The sequence below is a fragment of the Aotus nancymaae genome, unplaced genomic scaffold (assembly GCF_030222135.1).
Source record: "Aotus nancymaae isolate 86718 unplaced genomic scaffold, 86718_ANA_hifiasm-v0.15.2.pri h1tg000014l, whole genome shotgun sequence".
NCBI classification, from domain to species: Eukaryota; Metazoa; Chordata; class Mammalia; order Primates; family Aotidae; genus Aotus; species Aotus nancymaae.
Window position 1 is genome coordinate 111,997,931 of NW_026988425.1, and position 18,731 is coordinate 112,016,661.

The 18,731-nt window shown below is 36.7% G+C and overlaps 1 protein-coding gene across 8 annotated transcripts in view; it reads right to left on the reverse strand.

Moving 5' to 3' along the window:
* The window catches only part of LRRC28 (leucine rich repeat containing 28), a 128,962-nt gene that overhangs the window by 90,665 nt on the left and 19,566 nt on the right, over positions 1–18,731 (reverse strand). For all 8 annotated transcript variants that reach the window (XR_010342633.1, XM_064376249.1, XM_012438636.2 and 5 more), the window contains 3 exons: positions 14,486–14,526; positions 4,025–4,062; positions 3,362–3,499 (listed from right to left, as the gene is read on the reverse strand). Coding sequence is in view for 7 of the 8 variants with exons in the window: in XM_064376249.1 (XP_064232319.1) it covers positions 3,362–3,499; positions 4,025–4,062; positions 14,486–14,526 (217 nt within the window). In the remaining variant the exon portion in view is untranslated. The remainder of the gene's footprint in view (positions 1–3,361; positions 3,500–4,024; positions 4,063–14,485; positions 14,527–18,731) is intronic.

Here is an 18,731-nt window from a genome sequence, read left to right on the forward strand (position 1 = left end):
CTTACCAAAAAGGTAACAACTGGTACCTACTGTAATCAAATAGGGACATCACAGTCCCTCGCATGTCTTTCCCACATTTAGAATACTCTCCCATAGTATGTCTCCAAATATAATCCAACATTTAAGGGATGTATACTTAGCCCCTTACATACTTAAATCATACCATCTGAAATCACTTCATGAGATGTATAAAGTGAATCAAATAATTAGTAAGACCTAGTTCACTGCTACTCATGGTGGTCAAGAAAGAATAAAGCCTATATACATGCCTCAATCAAAAGTTCCTATCCAAAATGTATTAACTATTAATGTATATAATTTTATTCAAAACAAGCAAAAGCAAACACAAATAGAAACCAAGCTAGGAAAATAAAATCACAAGTATATGCCTCAAATTTCCTGTGTAACAGGTGAAATATAAATAAATTATATGGAAGTAGTCATGAAACATATACCCTTCACTGGTTATTAGGAAGCAGTCAGTGATATTAGAAGTAAATCCTTAACCTTTAAGAATATATAATGGAAGGAAATGACCATATTCTACCACATCATGTTTTTATATTACTGGGAAAGAATATTACAACACACAGAATAATGGTTTATCACAAAATTGTTTTTTGTGGGGGGGGTGGGGACAGAGTCTTACTCAGTTGTCCAGGCTGGAATGCAATACTGCAATCAGAGTTCACTGCAGCCTTGATCTCCTGGGCTCAAGCAACTCTCCTGCCTCAGCCTCTCAAGTAGTTAGGACTAAGGCATGTGTCACCACATGTGGCTAATTTTTTATTGTTGTTTTTGGTTTTTAATAGAGATAAGGAGTCACTATGTTGCCCTGGCTAGTCTCGAACTCCTGGCTTCAAGTGATCCTCTTGCCTCAGCTTCCCAAAGTGGTGGAATTATAGATATGAACTACCATGCCCAGCAGAATTGTATTTTTTGCATATTCTTTAAATGTATGTTAAAAAAAAGTTCATAAATACAGCATTATATTCAGGCATCTTGGTTGTATAATATATCTTATATAAGTTTCATGTATGAAAATGTTAGGAAAATCTGAAGTATTGTCTTTACTGATAGATTTTCTAGGCAATCTTCAAAAGAGTATCTCATTTTCTGGGTATCTGAATGTACAAACTTGATGAAAGCTAGAATGATGAAACACCACTGGCCTGATGATATACAGTAAACTCAAAGGAAAGAACATATTCCTATTTTGTGTCAAGAATTTTTATATTAACTTTAGTTAGAAAAAATAAGACATTCATTATATGAGGGTAAAAAAAATATTTTTTAAAACACAGTCACTTCTGACCAGTGCCATTTTTTTGTTTTTGTTTTTGAGGCAGAGTCTCACTCTGTCACCAGGATGGAGTGCAGTAGTGTGATCTCAACTCACTGCAACCTCCGCCTCCATGGTTCAAGCAATTCTCCTGCCTCAGCCTCCTGAGTAGCTGAGACTACAGGCACATACCACCACACCTGGCTAATTTTTGTATTTTTAGTAGAGATGGGGTTTCATCATGTTAGCCAGGCCAGTCTCAAACTCCTGACCACAAATGATCCACCCACCTCGGCCTCCCAAAGTGCTGGGATTACAGGCGTAAACCACTGCACCTGGCCTGTTCGGTGCCATTTTTATACACAGTATTTAATCTATATATTAAGGTCAGAACATAAAGTCTAAAAATAATTCCGTTAGTTTAATTTAAACATTTCTGTATTTGAAAAAACTTTGCAGAAAGTATTTGTACAATCACAAAGAAGTATCATAGACTTTTTCATTCATGGGTTTAACATGCACAGTTTTTAACATTCTCATGTAACCCTAAGTTCTTTTTTTCTTTTTCTTTTTTTTTTTGAGACGGAGTTTCACTGTTGTTACCCAGGCTGGAGTGCAATGGCGCGATCTTGGCTCACCACAACCTCCGCCTCCTGGGTTCAGGCAATGCTCCTGCCTTAGCCTCCTGAGGAGCTGGGATTACAGGCACGCACCACCGTGCCCAGCTAATTTTTTGTATTTTTAGTAGAGACGGGGTTTCACCATGTTGACCAGGATGGTCTCGATCTCTTGACCTCGTGATCCACCCACCTCGGCCTCCCAAAGTGCTGGGATTACAGGCGTGAGCCACCGTGCCGGGCCTGTAACCCTGAAGTTCTATGACAGGTAGTAATAATTTGTAATTTTGTTTGAGTCACATATTTCACTTAGGTACACTAAAAGGCTGGTTGGTGTTCCTGAAAGAGTAAATATAATATCAGACAAATTAACATCTGTATCTTTCTCTGCTCATTCTTGAAAACACAGTAACTTTAATATAATACCTGAAGCATACATTTTTTAATTATCTATCATCTTTTTTAATATGGGAAATCATATATGACAGTGGAATTTGCAAATATGTGGATTCACAAAGCAAGGTCTCTGGATGCTCCTCCCAAGAAATCAAAGGGTTTAATGGTGGCTCTCAATAAAATGCAAGATTTTAGTACTATCTATCTGTAAAGTACATCATAATCTACTTACATGTTTAGCAGGCAGAACTGACAATTCTAAGGTTCAAATTTAAATGGTTCTACTAAATTTTAGCATGATTCCTTTTTAAAATCAAAGTTAACGTACAGGTGTAGTGGCTCACATCTGTAATCCCAGCACTTTGGGAGGCCAAGACAGGTAGATCACTTGAGATCGGGAGTTTGAGACCAGCCTGGCCAACATAGCAAAACCCTGTCTCTACTAAAAATATAAAAATTAGCTAGGTGTGGTGTCACATGCCTGTAGTCCCAGCTACTCAGGAGGCTGAGGCATAAGAATCGCTTGAATCCAGGAGACGGAGGCTGCAGTGAGCTGAGATGTGAGCCGAGATCACACCACTGCACTCCAGCCTGGGCAACAGAGCAAGACTCTGTTTAAAAAAAAAAAAAAAAAAAAAAAAATTTAATGTACATTAGCTACCTCACTGGAGAAAGAAAACATTGTATATATCTGACTTTTGGATAGTAAAATAATTATATCATGCAAAGCTCACCTAAATTCTCTTATGTGAAATTCAGAACTGAAGCAGCTCTTTGTACAAATATTTTGCCAGAGCAGCAATTCAAAGCGATATTGATTGCAATGCACAACTGTAGTAATTGTAGCTCTATCTAAAACATAAATGTTACCTTCTTTCATTTGCATCAGAAAAAAGACTCTTAGTAATATTTCACCAACATTCCTTAGTTTCATCTTCAAACAAATGAACAATCGACTACTTACAAATACATCTACAGCCCAATGCCTAGACATACAGTGAGAAACATACATAAATACAGACTTATAATAGATAAGAAATTATTGTGTGCTATAGATTGTGATTACCTGGAGGTAGGAATTGCAGCTGGTTATTAGCCAATCGAAGATGACGTAAAGCTCGCAGACGACCAATTTCTGGGCAAACGATTTCTAAGGCATTGTCACTAAGATCCAGACACTGGAGTTTTACAAGGGACCCAATGGCTTCAAAGAAAAAAGGAGAAGGCAAAATGAATTTGACTCAAGTATTACATCAAATCTTTAATGCAAGTATTCCAAGTTAAAATATTTTACTACTTAACAGCTTTGTATCAGCTGCTCACAAAATAGTAAAAACACAGGTCAAACTAAGTTTATAAAAGTGATAAATACTTCCACCTCAAGATAAAATATAACTTAAAATACAGCACAAATAAAAACATTAAAACTAAAATAATTCAAGAAATGATACACAGGGACTTTTTTATCTGACCAGAATTCTTAACTGGATTTATTAAATTTAGAATTTACGTTATTATCTACATAATAGCAATTTATCTAATAATAGTATACCTAACCATTATAACCATTTTAGACTTATTTATTTAACTACAGTTCTTAAATGAACTTATTAGAAAAGAAAGTTTTAAAACTAATAAATTAAGGGTGTCTTAAAATTAAAATCTGTTCTATTATAAAGCAAAGCTTAAATTATATTATCTTCTACCTAAAAATTCTAAGTAAACGTACCTTCTGGTACCACAACTATGTTATTTGAGTGCAGGTATCTAGGAAGGAAAAAGAAAAAAAACAGCCATTATCATTAGGTACTCTTGCCAGATCAGTTTATAAAATGCTCACTTAGAAATTTATCAAATATAAATAGGCCACAACTTTCACACCCTACTCTAATGCATCAGCATACAATACATGGCTATCATAGCTAACTAATAATACTCTGAGAATAATATTTTGTATCAGAATTGCAAATATTAAATATATTTACTGATTTAGTTATTTTAAAACAAAAGCATACATAATGAATAAACTGTAAGGTTTTTTTTTAACTTCATAACACAAATTACTAGTTTTTCCAGTTCGTTTTCTTCAGGTTTTTAAAAATATACTTGTTGTGTGAAGAAAAATCAACATCTATTGTGTAAAGGAAGATGAACTTTTCATTTCTATAAAATAACTTCACAAAATAAGATATTTCTAGCTAGCATGCATACGGAGAACCAACAACGGAGAGATTAAACGCTCATCATTTACAGTGTCTGGAGAAATACTCAACTGTCAAGGTATAGAATTTATTTCATGGCAAAAGAAATTTTCTAACAAGAAATCAACTGGTTCTCTTAAAAATTTTCTTTTTCACAGAGGCTGAGAAGTCTAGCAAGCCTAAGTAACACTTTTCCCACTACGATGTCTTTAGCACACTCTGGTGGAGACATCCTGCAATCAATAACCAACTACTCAGAGCAAAACAAGTGACAGCTGGAGATCATACAGCAATAATTTAAGAAAATAATTTATATCATTGATTAAAAGACAAGAGAACTAGATTTTAGTAAACTTTATTTTCAAATCTATGGTTTTATTTACTGTATTTTAAAAATAAATCTTTATAAAGTATTTTAAAATAGAATTTAGTTTTCTTCTGCATTCTTAAAAATCTAATATTGAATGTTAAAATGTCAATAAACACAAAATAAGAAAGAAAATTAATAATTTCATAAAGATTATTTTATGTTGAATTAAATCAATTTTGTAGAAGGTTAACTAACCTGCTGAGTATAACACAATTTAAATAAGTCCACCATTTCCTCTATGATATATTTCATTCCTTGCTCTGTGTATATGAAATGATTATACATTTTAAAATCAATACTCTTTAAACATTAATTTTAGGAAGGAATACCCAAATCAAAACAGAAAACTGGTTTAAAAATTTTTTTCAACAAAATACTTGCCTCCATTCAAGTTCTAGCTATAAAAAAAGACCTTAAAATGTCCAAATCAAAATATGAAGTCAAGTACTCACTATTACCATTAGAATTTTTCAAATAGATTTTAAAACATTAAATTTATCTACATATAATGAAGATGCTGTATGAAATAGTACACAGTGGCTGCCCATTGAGGCTGCCAAGGAAGCATCGTTAAAGTCTGTCCTCCCACTGCCATCATGTCTATGTTGGTCTCCTGAAGAGCCCAAACAGCTATGGAAGCTCTTCACTGGAGGCCTGAGCTTTAAAACAACCGATGAGAGCCTGAGGAGCCATTCTGAGCAATGGGGAATGCTGACAGACTGTGTGATCATGAGAAATCCCAACACCAAGCGCGCCAGGGGCTTTGGGCTTGTTGCTGGGCCACTGTGGAGGAGAGGTAGAAGCAGTCATGAATGCAAGGCCACACAGGTGAATGGAAGAGTTGTGGAATCAAAGACAGCTGTCTCAAGAGAAGATTCTCAAAGACCAGGTACCCACTTAACTGTGCAAAAGATATTTGTTGGTGACATTAAAGAAGACACTAAAGAACATCACCTAAGAGATTATTTTGAACTGTATGGAAAAACTCAAGTGATGGAGATCATGACTGATCGAGGCAGTGGCAAGAAAAGGGGCTTTGACTTTGTAACCTTTGATGACCATGACTCCGTGCATAAAACTGTCATTCAGAAATACTATAATGTGAATGGCCACAACTGTGAAGTTAGGAAAGCTCTGTCAAAGCAAGAGATGGCCAGTGTTTCATCCAGCCAAGAGGTCGAAGTGGTTCTGGAAATTTTGGTGGTGTTCGTGGAGGTGGTTTTGATGGGAATGACAACTTTGGTCATGGTGGAAACTTCAGCAGTCATGGTGGCTTTGGTGGCAACCATGGTGACGATGGATATGGTGGCAGTGGGGATGGCTACAATGGATTTGGTAATGATAGAAGCAATTCTGGATGTGGTGGAAGCTACAAGGATTTTGACAGTTACAATAGTCAGTCTTCAAATTTTAAACCCATGAAGGGAGAACACTTTAGTGGCAGAAGCTCTGGCTCCTATGGTGGTAGAGGCCAATACTTTACCAAACCATGAAATCAAAGTGACTGTGCCAGTTCCAGCAGCAGCAGTAGCTATGGCAGTGTCAGAAGATTTTAATTACTGCCAGGAAACAAAGCTTAGCAGGAGAGGAGAGCCAGAGAAGCGGCAGGGAAGCTACAGGTTACAACAGTTTTGTGAACTCAGCCAAGCACAGTGGTGGCAGGGCCTAGTTGCTACAAAGAAGACATGTTTTAGACAAACGCTCACGTATGTGGGCAAAAAGTTTGAGGACTGTATTTGTGACTAATTGTGTCACAGGTTATTTCAGTTTCTGTTCTGTGGAAAGTATAAAGCATTCCAACAAAGGGTTTTAATGTAGATTTTTTTTTTTTTGCACCCATGCTGATTGCTAAATGTGGTAGTCTCATCATGACACTGAATAAATGTGTCTTTAAAAAAATAGTACAGAGTGTTGCCAATCCTGACTGCACATTAGAATCACCGGGGGTCTTATTGGTGCCCAAGATCATCCTGTAGCAAGTGAAACATCTTCTCAACTCAAATAATCCTCATGTACAACCAATTAGGAACCATTACTGGTTCAAGGGATCAGAGAGCGGGCTCTGAAGCCACACTGCCTGTACCCTAATAGCTATGTGACTATGGAGAAATTACTGAACTGCTCTCTCTCCTAATCTATGATGTTGTAGGGACTAAATGAATTAATAAATGTAAAGCTCTTAGAATACTGCTTGGTTCCTAGTAAGAGTCCAGTAAGTGTACTTGTTATTGTTGCTATCATAGTTATTATGAGTCATTTGTAATCATAGGCATAGGACTTTCAAATATAAGTCACTTCCCTTTACTTAATTTTGGTAATTTCAGAGTAGTTGAAAAGTTGATGTTTCAATGTTTTTATTATGTTCCTCTTCTACTCAGATAATGCAGGAACTCTCATTCATTGTTTGTGGGAATGCCACTTTGGGGTATATCCACTTTGGAAAATGGCTTGGCAGCTTTTTAAAATAATGTTAAATATAGATGTTTATTTAATAGGAATATTCCAAAGTCAGCTTCTTAGTTTTGACAAATGTACCATGGAATTCTAAGATGCTAACAACAGGACACACTGGGTAAGGGGTAAACCAGAATGCTCTGTACTATGTTTATAACTTTTCTGTAAATATAAAATTGTTCCTAAATAAAAAAGCTACTTAAAAATTTTTTTTTTTTTTTTTTTTTTTTTTTTTTTTGAGACGGAGTTTCGCTCTCGTTACCCAGGCTGGAGTGCAATGGCGCGATCTCGGCTCACTGCAACCTCTGCCTCCTGGGTTCAGGCAATTCTCCTGCCTCAGCCTCCTGAGTAGCTGGGATTACAGGCACGCGCCACCATGCCCAGCTAATTTTTTGTATTTTTAGTAGAGACGGGGTTTCACCGTGTTGACCAGGATGGTCTCGATCTCTTGACCTCGTGATTCACCCGCCTCGGCCTCCCAAAGTGCTGGGATTACAGGCTTCAGCCACCGCGCCCGGCCTAAAAAATTTTTTAATTAAAGGAACAGGACTTCTACTTTCAGTCAGGAAGAATAACAGCAATGGAGTAAACAAGATTTACCCAACTGTTATAAACAACAAGAAAACCAGATGAAATACAGTCATGTGCCACTTAATGGCTGGGATATATTCTAAAAAATGTGTCATTATGTGATTTCCTTGTTGTGCAAACATCATTGGGTGTTCTTACACAAACCTAGATGGTATAGCCTACTACACACCTAGGTTAGAAGGTGTAGTCTACTGCTCTTAGGCTGTAAATCTGGACAGCATGTTACTGTACATGTACACGTAACAGCTACTGTACATGTTACAACTGTAACACAATCAGACAACTGATACAAAATGTATTTGTGCATCTAAACATGTAAACATAGAAAAGGTACAGTAAAAACACAGTATTATAATCTTACGAGGCCATTATACATGTGGTCTGTCGCTGACCAAAACACCATTAGGCTGTGCATGACTGTACACGAAACAATTATTTTCAGACATTAACAAAGGCAAATAGGACTACATTCCCTAAGAGAAAGGAAGTAAGCCACATAATCTCCCTAGCTTTCTTCTTAGAGGCAAATTCTGAACTGCAGAACAGGAAGGAGATCCCAAAGTACAGAAGTCTCACTGAGTTATGGAGACATATATCAGAGTTCAGGGAACCTGAGGCAACTGGAAGTTGTTGGGTAAAGTTCTGAAGAAGAGAGAACTACTACTACAAAATAAAAAAAACCCTCCAAAAATTTAAATAAGGAATCCCTTGGCCTTATTCATAGCTGAATTCTAAAACAAACACACATAAGAGAAACTCCAGCAGGGTGCAGTGGGTCATACCTGTAACCCCAGATACTTGGGAGGCTAAAGCAGGAGGATCACTTGAAGCAAGGAATTCAAGACCAGCCTGAACAATATAATCAGACCCCCATCTCAAAAAATAATAGAAGAAAAATAAGAGGAACTCCAGGCAAAAAGCAGCTGAAAATCAATCAACTAAACAGTCTGCAAAGCTCACACAGGGTTGAGAGATATTTAAGTACTGAGCAAGTGTGCCAAATCCTTGTTAATCATTTGAGGTATTCAAGAGAGATCCTAGAAAGTTCATGCCTTAGAGTAATAGGGCTAACCTACACACCTATTCTAACAAAGCATAAAAATAAGCCATAAAAGGATCAAAATAAACTGCAAATCGCTGCATGCCAGAAAATAAAAGGAGACAATAGAATTTAGACTCTCAAAAATGCAAAATTTATAACGTCCATCATCCAATCAAAAAGTATTACATATGCCAAGAATCAGGAAAACATGACCCATAACCAGGAAAAAAACCAGTCAGTACAAATAGAACCAGTATGACACAGATGACAGAATTAGCAAGCAGGACATTAAAATAGCTATAATAACTATATTCAGCTATTTAAATGAAAATATGAACATTGTAAGAACCGTAAGATATGAAGAAGAATAAACAGAACTTCCAAAGATCATAAATACATTAACAGGCTGGGCACAGTGGCTCACTCCTATAATCCCAGAGCTTTGGGAGCTGAGGCAGGAGGACCACTTAAGCCCAGGAGTTTGAGGTTACAGAGAGCCATGATTGCATCACTGCACTCCAGTGTGACTCCTGGGTGACAGTGTAAGACTCTGACTCAAACACACACACACACACACACACACACAAAAACCAGCCTGGGCAACAAAGCAAGATCCCATGCCTATGAAAAAATTTAAAATTTTAGCTGGGCATAGTGGTGCATGCCTGTAGTTCTAGCTACTTGGGAGGCTGAGATGGAAGGATCCCTTGAGCCCAGGAGTTCAAGGCTGCAATGAGCTATGATACTACCACTGCACTGCAGCCTGGGTGACAAAGCAACACCCTGTGTCTTAAAATTTTAAAAAATCAATAACCAAAGAGAAAACTCGACTAAGTGGGATTAGTACAGTACATTAGATGTTGAAGAAGAAAATATTACTGTTAACACTGAGAATACAATTTGTCCAAACTGAAACACATAGGAAATAAAAGACTGAAAAGGAAATGAAGAGTCTTAGTGACTTCAGGGCAATATTAAACAGTCTAACAAACATCTAAGAGTTCCATAAGCAAGGGCCAGGAATAGGGCATATAAATAAATTTCTGGGCCAGGCACAGTGGCTCACACCCATAATCCCAGCATTTTGGGAGGCTGAGGCAGGCGGATCACGAGGTCAGCAGTTCAAGAACCAAACCCCGTCTCTACTAAAAAATATAAAAATTAGCTGGACATGGAGGCTCGTGCCTGTAATCCCAGCTATTTGGGAGGCTGAGGTAGGAGAATTGCTTGAACCAGGACCTGGGAGGCAGAGGTTGCAGTGAGCTGAGATTGTGCCACTGCACTCCAGCCTGGGCTACAGAGCAAGACTCCATCAAATAAACAAACAAACAAACAAACAAACAATGTCAACAGTTTTCCAAATTTGATGAAAACCGTGAAGACACAACCCCAAGAAGATCAATGAACCTCAAAGGCAAGAAAGCGGAAAACCACAAGATACACCTAAATAAAATCCCTTAAAACTAGTGTAAAAATGAAAACCCTTCAAAGTAGCCCAAGGGAAAAAAAGACACATTACAGACAAAGGAATGAATGTAAGAAGTGTAGATGTTTCTTCAGAAACTATGCAAGCCAGGGAATAATGAATATCATGGAAATGCTGATAGGAGAAAAAGACTGGTCACTAAGAATTCTAATCCCAGGGGAAAAAAATTGAAAATAGAGATAAATGTACAATTAAAAACTGTAAGACTTTTAGAGGGGAAAAAAGAAAAACAGGAGAAAGTCTTTGGGACCTAGGGCTAGACAGAGAGTTTTTAGACTTGCCGTTAAAAGCAGGACACATAAAAGCAAAAAAATGATGAACTAGATCTCATCAAAATATAAAACTTTTGATGTGCAAAAGAACATAAAGAGGATAAAAAGACAAGCTATACACTGTGAGAAAATATTTGTAAACAACATATAAAACAGAAAACTAGTTTATAAAGAACTCTTAAAACTGAGAAGTAAAAAAATATATATGTGTATATATATGTATATATATATATAAAATCAGAACATGAGCAATAGACATGGACAATTTACCAAAGAAAATATGCAGATAACAAGTATATGAAGAGATGTTCAATATCATTAGTAATATAAATGCAAATGAAAACTACAATGTAATAAAAACCACACATCTATCAAAATGATCAAAATAACAAAGACAACACCAAATACCAATAAGATATGCAGACACTGGAACATCACACAGTGCCAGGGGAAAAGTAAAACGGGACGGCTAATCTGGTAAATTGGCAATTTTTTACAAAACTAAAAATTCTGAGCAAAAGTGGTAGAGTAAGAACCTCCAAAAATTCTCTTCCATAAAAACAATGAGAAACTGTCAGAAATGTCCTAATGCTACATGTTCAGAACTCTGGGAATGAACCAAAGGCTTGCAGTAATAAAGGGAGCATTTATTCAAGGAAAAAAAAAAAATGACTGAACGTCAGTAACAACAGTGCGTTGTAGGCTTCATGGCATTTTCACTTGCTCTAGTCCTAACCCCACTCTCCTGCTCTGCAGAAACCTGAAAAACCAATAGCCCACTATCAAGGAAAAAAGGAATAGCGAGGGGGTAGGACCACGTTAGAGAGCTTTCAAAACTTCATTCTCAGAGAACTGCCAAAGATTTGTCTCATGGTTCCCTGCAAGACCCACTTGCAAAGCTGTCTTTATTCAATCTGACTGGGAGATTGCCCAGTGCAAAAACCATTGTAAACTGAAACAAATTACAGGCAATTGTTTAACTTCACAGCTGCCTGAAAACAGTTGGAACCAACAACTGACAAACCAGAAACTGTAAAAGGAAAAGCTTTCAAAATGTGGAAACAACCCAAATGTCCATCAAATGATGAACAGATAAACCAGAAGTCATATATCTATTCAATGGAATATTATTCAGCCATAAAAAAGGAATGGATTCTGATACCTGCTACAACATGAATAAACTCTGAAAACATTATATTAATGCAGCCAGACACAAAAGGCTATATATTCCATTTATAGAAAATATTCCATTTATAGAAAACATACAGAAATAGGCATATCCATAGAGACAGAAAGTAGATTAGTGATTACCAGGGATTAAGGGAAAGTGTATACTTTCTCTTGCTCTTTGGTTTGCTTGCTGATGGAAGCCAGTTGCTATTTTGTGAACTGTCCCATAGAAAGGCCAAGTGGCAAGGAACAGAGGAAGTGCTCTAGCTGATAGCAAGCAAGAAATGGAGTACTTCAGTTCAACAGCCTACAAGGAATTGAACCTGCCAACAACCACATGAATGAACATAGAAGATCCTTCTTCAGTTGAGTCTTCAGATGAGACTACAGTCCTGGCCAACAACCTTGACTGAAGCTTTATATAAGACCTGGAGGCAAAGGCATCCAGCTAAGTCAGGCCCAGATTCTGAGGCCTCAGAAAATATGAGATATTGAATGTTTATTCTTTTAAATTACTACATTTGGGGTTAAGTTGTTAAGCAGCAATAGATAATCAACAAAGATGAATATCTGCTTAACATAATAGACTACAGATACCTTAACTGTAAAGCCAGCATCTTTCTTAATGGGGAAACCCTAGAGGCATTCCCAGAAGGTCAGAAAGAAGACACAGATGCCCATTTTCTCCAGGATACTTTCACATATTCTGGAGGAACTAGCCAATGCAATACTAGAGAAAGTAATTAAAGGGATAACAGTTGGAAAAGAAAAAGTAACACTATCTGTATTTTCCAACGTAAGAGTATATCATGAAAACTAATTGAAACAATAAAGATTTCAGCAAAATAGCAGGATATAAAGTTAACATGCAAAAATAAATATTGTTCATTTATACAAAACATAACCAGTTAGAAGTTTAACACATGACAAAATTCATTTACAATAGTAAAAAAAAAAAAAAAAAAGATTGAATACTTAGTAACAGACTTTAGACATTTTCAAAACTTGGGCCGGGCGTGGTGGCTCACGCCTGTAATCCCAGCACTTTGGGAGGCCAAGGCAGGTGGATCACGAGGTCAAGAGATCGAGACCATCCTGGTCAACATGGTGAAACCCTGTCTCTATTAAAAATACAAAAATTAGCTGGGCATGGTGGCGCATGCCTGTAATCCCAGCTACTCAAGAGGCTGACGCAGGAGAATTGCCTGAACCCAGGAGGCGGAGGTTGCAGTGAGCCGAGATCGCGCCATTGCACTCCAGCCTGGGTAACAAGAGCGAAACTCAGTCCCAAAAAAAAAAAAAACCTAAATAAAACTATAAAGTACCTAAAGGATGCAAAAGTAGACTAAAAAGATGGAAAGACATCCTTGTTCTTAGAAATACATACTTAAGTATTTAGAGGCAAAGAGAAAGCCATGATGTATGTAACTAACTCTCAAAAACTTCAGAAAAAAATAAATACATATATACATACATACAAAAGAATGAAAGCAAAAACTTGATAAAGCAAGTTTTGGGATCAAACACCACCAAAAATGTTTAAATGCAATCTAATCAAGAGGAAACCAGTAAATTCAGACACCTACTTTTAAAAGACATTATTTTTGAAAACTAACATAATTTGAACATGAACTGTGTATTAAATTATATTGAATTAATATTACTTTCCTCAGGTATGAGAATGACATTATGTCTGTAATTTACTTTCAAATCATTCAGCTTAGTGTGGGGAGTGGGGGCAGAGGGAGACAAGACAGGTAGAAAAGGGAAAGAGAAAGCAAATGTGGAAAAATGTCAAAACTGGTTAAATTTAGGTGAAGGGTATACAGGTGTTCTTTCTATGTTTTCAACTTTCTTGTTAGTTTGAAATTTTTCAAAATAAAAGGATGGGACAAAGGAAATGACCGATGGGGAGTATAAGGCTAGCTTTCCTTCCTTGACCTCTTGAAAATCATGCCAAATAACAAAGAGCACAGGAAAGAGCAATGCAAACCCTCCTGCAAAAAATTAGAAGGCAGCTAGGCAGAGAGAGAAATATAAGATATCTAAATTTATCTTCCTTAGTGGTAAGTTAACAGATAATTAACACTGGTGCATTAAAAAAACAAAGGTGTCAACATAGTAGTCAGCATTGGGAGGTAATCATAAAAAGAACTAAAACAAATGAAGTATGGACGATGCAGAAAAAAAGACTTTTACTGTATATTTTAATCATTTTATACTGTTTATATCAGGTATCACATGTAGTAGTAGTAATAACAATAACAGATTTTCCCAATTACATGGACTATCCAGAAAGATTCTGTGACAGAAGAAAAGGATTTCTCATCATCTTCACTACAGAAGACACTGTACCCAGAGAAAAGGCATTTCTCATCATCTTCACTGCCTTGAAGTGCAATATTTAAAATACAATATTAAATAGTTAAATACTTTAAAATACTACTGGGTTTAGTAGAACCACAGGTCTACCTACATGAGTACCATGATCATGATACCAAAAAAATGACAAATTAATACATTAAGATGACATATCCTATTATTTCAAATAACTTAGAATTATTTTCATTCTTGTTTTTAAAAAATTTGAATAAACAGACTCACAGTTCCACAAGGTTTGGAAGCTTCTGAGCAAGGTTTTCTGGCTGAAAATTAAAAACTCAGAATTAAATTTTATTTTTGAAAAATGTCTAAACATTTCTAATTTGTTTAAATACAAAGTACTATCTTTTTGAGGGGTGTAAATTTTGAGAAATATTAAAATAATTAATCAGCAGGCCTGGGTTTTATTCTTACAGAGACCATACTACAATTTAAATTTATAAATTTGAACACTTAAATATAATGTCCCTTAGAGCAGTGGTCCCCAACCTTTTTGGTTCCAGGGACTGGTTTCATGGAAGACAATTTTTCCACAGATGCAGTTGTGGGGGAGTGGTTTCAGGATGATCCAAGCGCATTACATTTATTGTGCACTTTATTTCTATTGTTATTACATTGTAATACATAATGAAATAATTACACAACTCACCGTAACGAAGAATCAGTGGGAGCCCTGAGCTTGTTTTCCCGAAACTAGACAGTCCCATCTTGGGGTGATGGGAGACTGTGACAGATTGTCAGGCATTAGATTCTCATAACGAGTGCACAACCTAGATCCTTCACATGTGCAGTTCACAAAAGGGTTTGTGCTAAGAGAATTTAATGCTGCTGCTGATGGGACAGGAGGTGGCATTCAGGCAGTAATGAAAGGGACTGGGAGTGGCTATAAATACATAGTTTGCCTACCACTCACCTCCTGCTGTGCGGCCCCATTCCTAACAGGCACCAGGTCTGTGAACCAGGGATTGGGGACCCCTGCCTTAGAGAAACCACAGACCTCATAATCCATTATCATGGAAGAAATAAAAATGTGCTTCATAGACACAGACAGAGGGAAGAACACCATGTGCTGATGCAGCTAGAGACTGAAGTGACACCTGAGGAGCCCTGAGAAGGAACCAACCCAAACCACACCTTGGTTGTGAACTTTTTGCTTCAAGAACTGTGAGAGAACACACTTTTGTTGTTTTAAGACACCCAGTTTTTGATAATTTGTCATGGCAGCCCTAAGAGACTAATATACCCTCCAAACTCCTAAATAATGCTCCTCAAGAGAAAGTAAGGAAAATCGCAGGGCCCCCAGGTGCCAAGACCTGACTAAGCTCCAAATTAACAGGGGAAGCTAGAGCTCATGTGGTCCGAGGGAGTGTCAGACCTGGCCACAGGTCCAGAGATCAGAGAAGAGGTGTGATGTGGGAGGGACAGGAAATTGGCTATGGGCAGGAGATAGAAAGACAGACAAACCTAGGTCCCTTACTCAGAAAAAGTCAGAGCCCTGAAAGGGCTGGTCTTTCCATGAAAAGTATCCTAGAACAATTCTACACACAGGTTGAAAGCAGGCTTCTCTCTGCCGGAGGTACTGGGTATGGGAGAAAGCCTCCTGTAAATAACTGAAAACCAGCCTGCAGACACATACACACACCCACATACGTATATATGCATATATATAATCTCTCTCTCTCTCTCTCTCTCTCTCACACACACACACACACACACACACACACACGGGGTTCAAATTTACACATGCAAAAAGATATGAGTCTAAAGACTGAAGGAGCACACTGAGTCAAAACTCATTTTTTTTCATCTAAATTCAAGCATACTGTAGGGTAAACTGTATATAAATAACAATGAATCAGGAATGGCTTTTTAGAAGACATTAGGTCTGACCCAAGTTCCAGAAGACATAAAATGTAAGAGGTTGACATGGAATGGAGAGGAGGGTAGTGCTGGATAGCTTTTTAGGCACAAGAAGCAACATATGAAAAGCCAAAAGAGAACAAGGAACAACTGGGAAACTGCAAATACAATCCATTCTGCTATAACTCCATAACAGCACTCCTGAAGAAATCTTACATTTTCCATAATCCTGTTAGAAAAACAATCATGTCAATAGGAAAAATTAAAGTGTTAGGGACTAGAAAGTTGACTACTTTAAATAATCAAGAAATTTTTCATACAGAAACTTAGATTTTTAACAATGAACACGTATCTTTTATAATTGAAAAAAATTAAAATTGAATTTTAAAATATGGTGTGTATAGTATAAGCTGTTATACAATTGATTAATCAATTACATACAATTTGAGATCTAAACACTCACTAGGACAAACGACATTAGTTTGGTATGTCTCGGTCATTGGGCATGAAGATGTATGATTTTACATAGAATGGCAAGTAACAGATAACTAAGGACTCATATTTTATACTAAGGAATAGCTTTTAAAAAATCCTGAACACAATGGAAATTCACTGGTTTATTTTAAACCAGAAAATGTCATTATTAATATTTAGCAATGGTATCCCCAATAGCTTATATATACATATCCTTATCCTTTTGTGATAACCAAGTATCACTGAATATGAATATTGTTATGAAGTCAATGAAGCATTTTTTAGTACCCACTCTTGACAGTACCAATTCTATTTCGTGTTCAAACGCTGAAAGCTGTGATTCTTTTTGCACCATGTTTCGACACTGATACATGCAAGGAGGTCCTTCAAAACAAGTCATTTCTCAGATGTTCCTGTGGCTCTGTCTAAATCTCTGGAGGGTTTTGTTTTTAGTATCAGTATCTCCCTTGAGAATATACACTTCCATTTATGGGCATAAACACAAAGCAACCTAGGAAAACTAGGGTACCAGTGGGTGGAAGGCCTTAACTATAGCTGTTCCTATAAAAAGGAAAGATTTTTCCGAAAAGTAATGCTGTTTAACTGTTAGACCTTCACCTACTTTCACTGGCTAATATCAATACTGTATCTGGCTAACTCACACACTCCACGGCCTTTCTTTCTGGATGTCCACTTGGCTCATCAAATAGCATTCTAATCTTTCCATGACAAACTAGTTAGCTCTTTTGAGCTGTAGCTATACACACAATTAAGCACTGAAATAATGCTTCTGCTGCCAGTAGAGTGTCTCTATGTCTTTATTAACAAGTAGGTGCATTGGGTTTTTGAATAAGCACATTCACTTTGGGAAAATTGCAGTTCATCAGAATAATGCCTTAAAACACATACACACTTAGGAATAGATGTCCAAAATGCCTGGCAAATAATCAGCCCTTGCACAGGCTGTGACTGACACCTAGTGGTGTTCCATAATATCACTCTGTTTTCTAATACTGTATTTTTAGCAATGTAGCTGAGAAATGCTATACATTTTAATTTTCATACTTCTATAATTTAGGTACAGCATGTAAGAGACTAGACAACGAGAAATTAATGTCAGAATTTTTGTTACTTTGTGGGTAACTAAGCTCTAATGTTGGATTATGGAAGTCACACAAACTAGTGTATCCTAATCCATAGAATTTACAAGCTATTAAGTTTTTTAATGTTTTTAAATTTGAAATCCTGATAAAAGCAATAGTCTTAAAGTACTTTTCTAATCTATTACTATTATTTCCTTTTTTCCGTAATTTGAAACAGAAAAGTTTTATCAGATAAACAACATGTACTGAAATACTTCCCACTAAATTACCTAAAAACTGTTTTTCTAAATCAAGCCCAGGATTCTCTTCATTAAATCTCATTTATATTATTATCTAAACAACTTTTCTTTACAGTAATGAAAAAGTAAACTTCAACAAGCATAGTCGGTATAAAACTTACCCCAAATTCTGAATCAATGATGCTTTACCATGTTCTTTTAGACTCCACTTAAATGGGAATGTTTTAAAATTTTGTATCTTGGAAAAATACTTCAAGTATGTTGCAAACGCCACCACGTTCAGTGCTGTTTTCTGGTGGGCATGTACAGTATCTACTTCCTTTCCCTCTCTTTCTGAACACCTGCTAGGACTGCACATCTTTCATAAAGCTGGCCATGGCTAAGGGCCTTACTTTGGTCAGTGAAAGTAAGCCAAAGTGGAAGCCTTGACAAGATTGAGCTCAAAAGACCTCACCCCTCCCACAGTGACCACCAGATGGTGGACGTTTTGTCAGGCTTCATCCCTGAGCAGAGGCCCCAAGTTCTCAGAGGCTAGTACAGTGTAGACAAGAAATATGCATGCTATTATAAGCTACTGGGATTTGGAGTTTGGCAAAACCTGCTCCATCCTGGTTTCTAACAACACATTTCAAAGTCAAAAATTAAATGCATTTGGGTTCTTATAGCAGTTATAAAAAGTAGAAGAAAGCAGAATGAATTTGGACCACTATCTCATACCATACACAAAATTAACTCAAAATGGATAAACAACTTAAATTTAAGAGCTAAAACCATACTTCATAGAAGAAAACA